General features: G+C 31.5%; 1 protein-coding gene across 1 annotated transcript in view; it reads right to left on the minus strand.

Moving 5' to 3' along the window:
- LOC106687007 (protein anon-37Cs) overlaps positions 1-1,145 on the minus strand; it is an 11,835-nt gene extending 10,690 nt beyond the window's left edge. The window contains exon 1 of the mRNA XM_067044637.1: positions 1,009-1,145. Within this exon, the coding sequence (XP_066900738.1) occupies positions 1,009-1,064 (56 nt within the window). The 5' untranslated portion in view covers positions 1,065-1,145. The remainder of the gene's footprint in view (positions 1-1,008) is intronic.
- Between the last annotated feature and the right edge of the window lie 1,288 nt (positions 1,146-2,433).

The raw sequence follows: 2,433 nt of genomic DNA on the forward strand, positions 1-2,433 counted from the left end.
GATATAAGAGGAATTCGAAGGTTTAGTGGAGCCCAAAGCTCAACTCCATATGTCCAGATTGGCCTTATTACAGTCATGTAGATCAGTCTTTTGTAATATGTTGGAAGTTTTGACCGTTTGTCGGACTGAGCATAGAGGGATGAATAGGAATCATTGTGGTTTACTTGGAATAAAATGAAATCTAAACCTTCTTTGTCAGATGTCACTTCTTCTGTTCTTTGCCATGTTCTTTGCCACTCTGTTCAAGAAAACCAGCTATATTTTATCCACAACCAGAATCTAATACTGAATCTACACTTTGCCGCAAATCCAAGACTTGTACAAATTCTTGGGAGATAAAGGAAGCAACCAACGTCGATATCCACATACTTGTTTTGTTCTTTTTGAATTTTTTCAGCTGCTTTATTAGATTTAATCTACTTTCATAATAAAAAATACAAAATAATGATAAGAAAAATGAAAGGAAACGTGAGTATCAGCAATGTAAGTTGTAGGTGATAAAAATTCTTACTATCAGAAACGTTTTAATTTAATTACCTAGACATTCAATGTCTTCATAAATATAAACTTTTTTTATGTTAAATAAAAAAAAAATGGTAATTTTGATTAACAAGATTTGAAAAAATGAATTTACACCGAATCAATAAAATTGTATAATATACAATCTCAAACAAGAGTTAATTATTGAATCCAAATGCTGGTGATATTTTAATCAATTAAAATTTGGAGAGCTCAAATATTCATCTGTTACAAGTTCTAAAGCAATGAAAACTGAAAACAAACAATTGAAAGCAGCACAAGCGCACTTTAATTTGTGCCTACAAACCGATACCTAACTCCACGGCCACAAATTCAGGCCAACTTATACCAACCAATCCAAAAAACCCATTCACACGCTTGACAAACGTTTGGAGGCGCCTTTAAACAAAGCTCCAATGAAAAATAGTCTTACTTTAGATTCCATACATCAATTTGTATTAAAAATACAATACATACTTAAAGTCTTACCTGATACAAATATGCCATTTATTTACCAAATCGGATCTAAATGTACTCCTTAACATTATGTATTAAAATTTCAATAAAAGTATCGAATTGATCTTGTTAAATTTATAATAATGATAAAACACTGGTGATAACGTTTATTTCATTTATTTCTAACGTGTTATTTACATGTGTGGAATTCATTATTGTTCAATTAGGAAAATTTTTCACTATTGTTGTAGGTCACCTCGTCGAACCGTTGCCTAGGTGGAATGTTATAATAGAATATATTCCAAAGAGATATGATAAAGACCATTTATCCTTGCTCTGTCACAGCAACCTACACCTGTTTTTTATATTCTCTATTTTGGATGACTAGCGTTATTTTCGCAAGTTATAAAGAAAGTAAAAGATTACTAATATTTGTGGTGGCATAACCCTACTCTCCTAAACAAACGTTATACTAATAGATGGGGGGAAGGGGAGGCCACGCCCACGGAGCGCAGATTTCCTATGCCGTAAATAGAGATTTCTCACCTTTACTAGAACTCCTAATAGAAAAATAGTCGACGTTTCCAGAAGAGACATTCGGCTTTCCAATGGTTGTATGAACGTAGTGATAAAAATTCAATAAATAAGGTTAAATTTATTGGTTTCGTAGTATTTTATTTTTTATCTACATCCTACTTTATTGATATTTGCCATTCCTTTCATTTAGTCTGCCTTTTTTATATTGAATAGCCAACAAAGGTTAAAAGAGCATACAAGCATGTGTATAATGGCGTTTGTTGCTTCCTTTGTTTACTAAGCTTGTACTTGTACAAATGCCTGGTTAACAAAGGGAACAACAATTACTTTGAATTTTTTCGGCTATTACTTTCGATTTACTCTATTTTCATTATAAAAAATGAAACAAAATAACGATAGGAGAAATTAAATAAAACGTAAATATAAGCAATGTAATTTTTAAATGATAAAAATCCATGCAAATAGCACTACATAACCTATACATTAAACCTTAACGTATTTAATTTCAGAAACATTGTCTTTGTAAACTTATATTTGTGTTGATTTCAATAAAATATAAACTGTTATTTATTAAATATAAAACAAGTAGAACACAAAAAATCCATCTGTTGGTAGTTCTAATACATTGCAAACTGAACACAAACCTGTGGATGCAGCACAAGTGCCTTTGACACCGGACTGGTCGGCCCCAGATTTAGGCCAACTTGTACCAGCCAATCTATGTAATCCATTATAGTACAAGAGCCGGGAAGAAAAAAAAAAAGTTATCTCACCCCAATTTTTTATTACTTTAATGAAAACTATGTATAATTACTAGTCAAAATTCATGAGTCTGCCAAGTATAGTTAGGAGGAATAAAAAATGGCGGCTGTTTCAAAACCTTAAAAAAACAATTTTTCATTCGGAGCTCCTATATCTTAA

This window comes from Halyomorpha halys, unplaced genomic scaffold (assembly GCF_000696795.3).
Source record: "Halyomorpha halys isolate HHAL.00 unplaced genomic scaffold, Hhal_1.1 Scaffold905.1, whole genome shotgun sequence".
Classification (NCBI taxonomy): domain Eukaryota; kingdom Metazoa; phylum Arthropoda; class Insecta; order Hemiptera; family Pentatomidae; genus Halyomorpha; species Halyomorpha halys.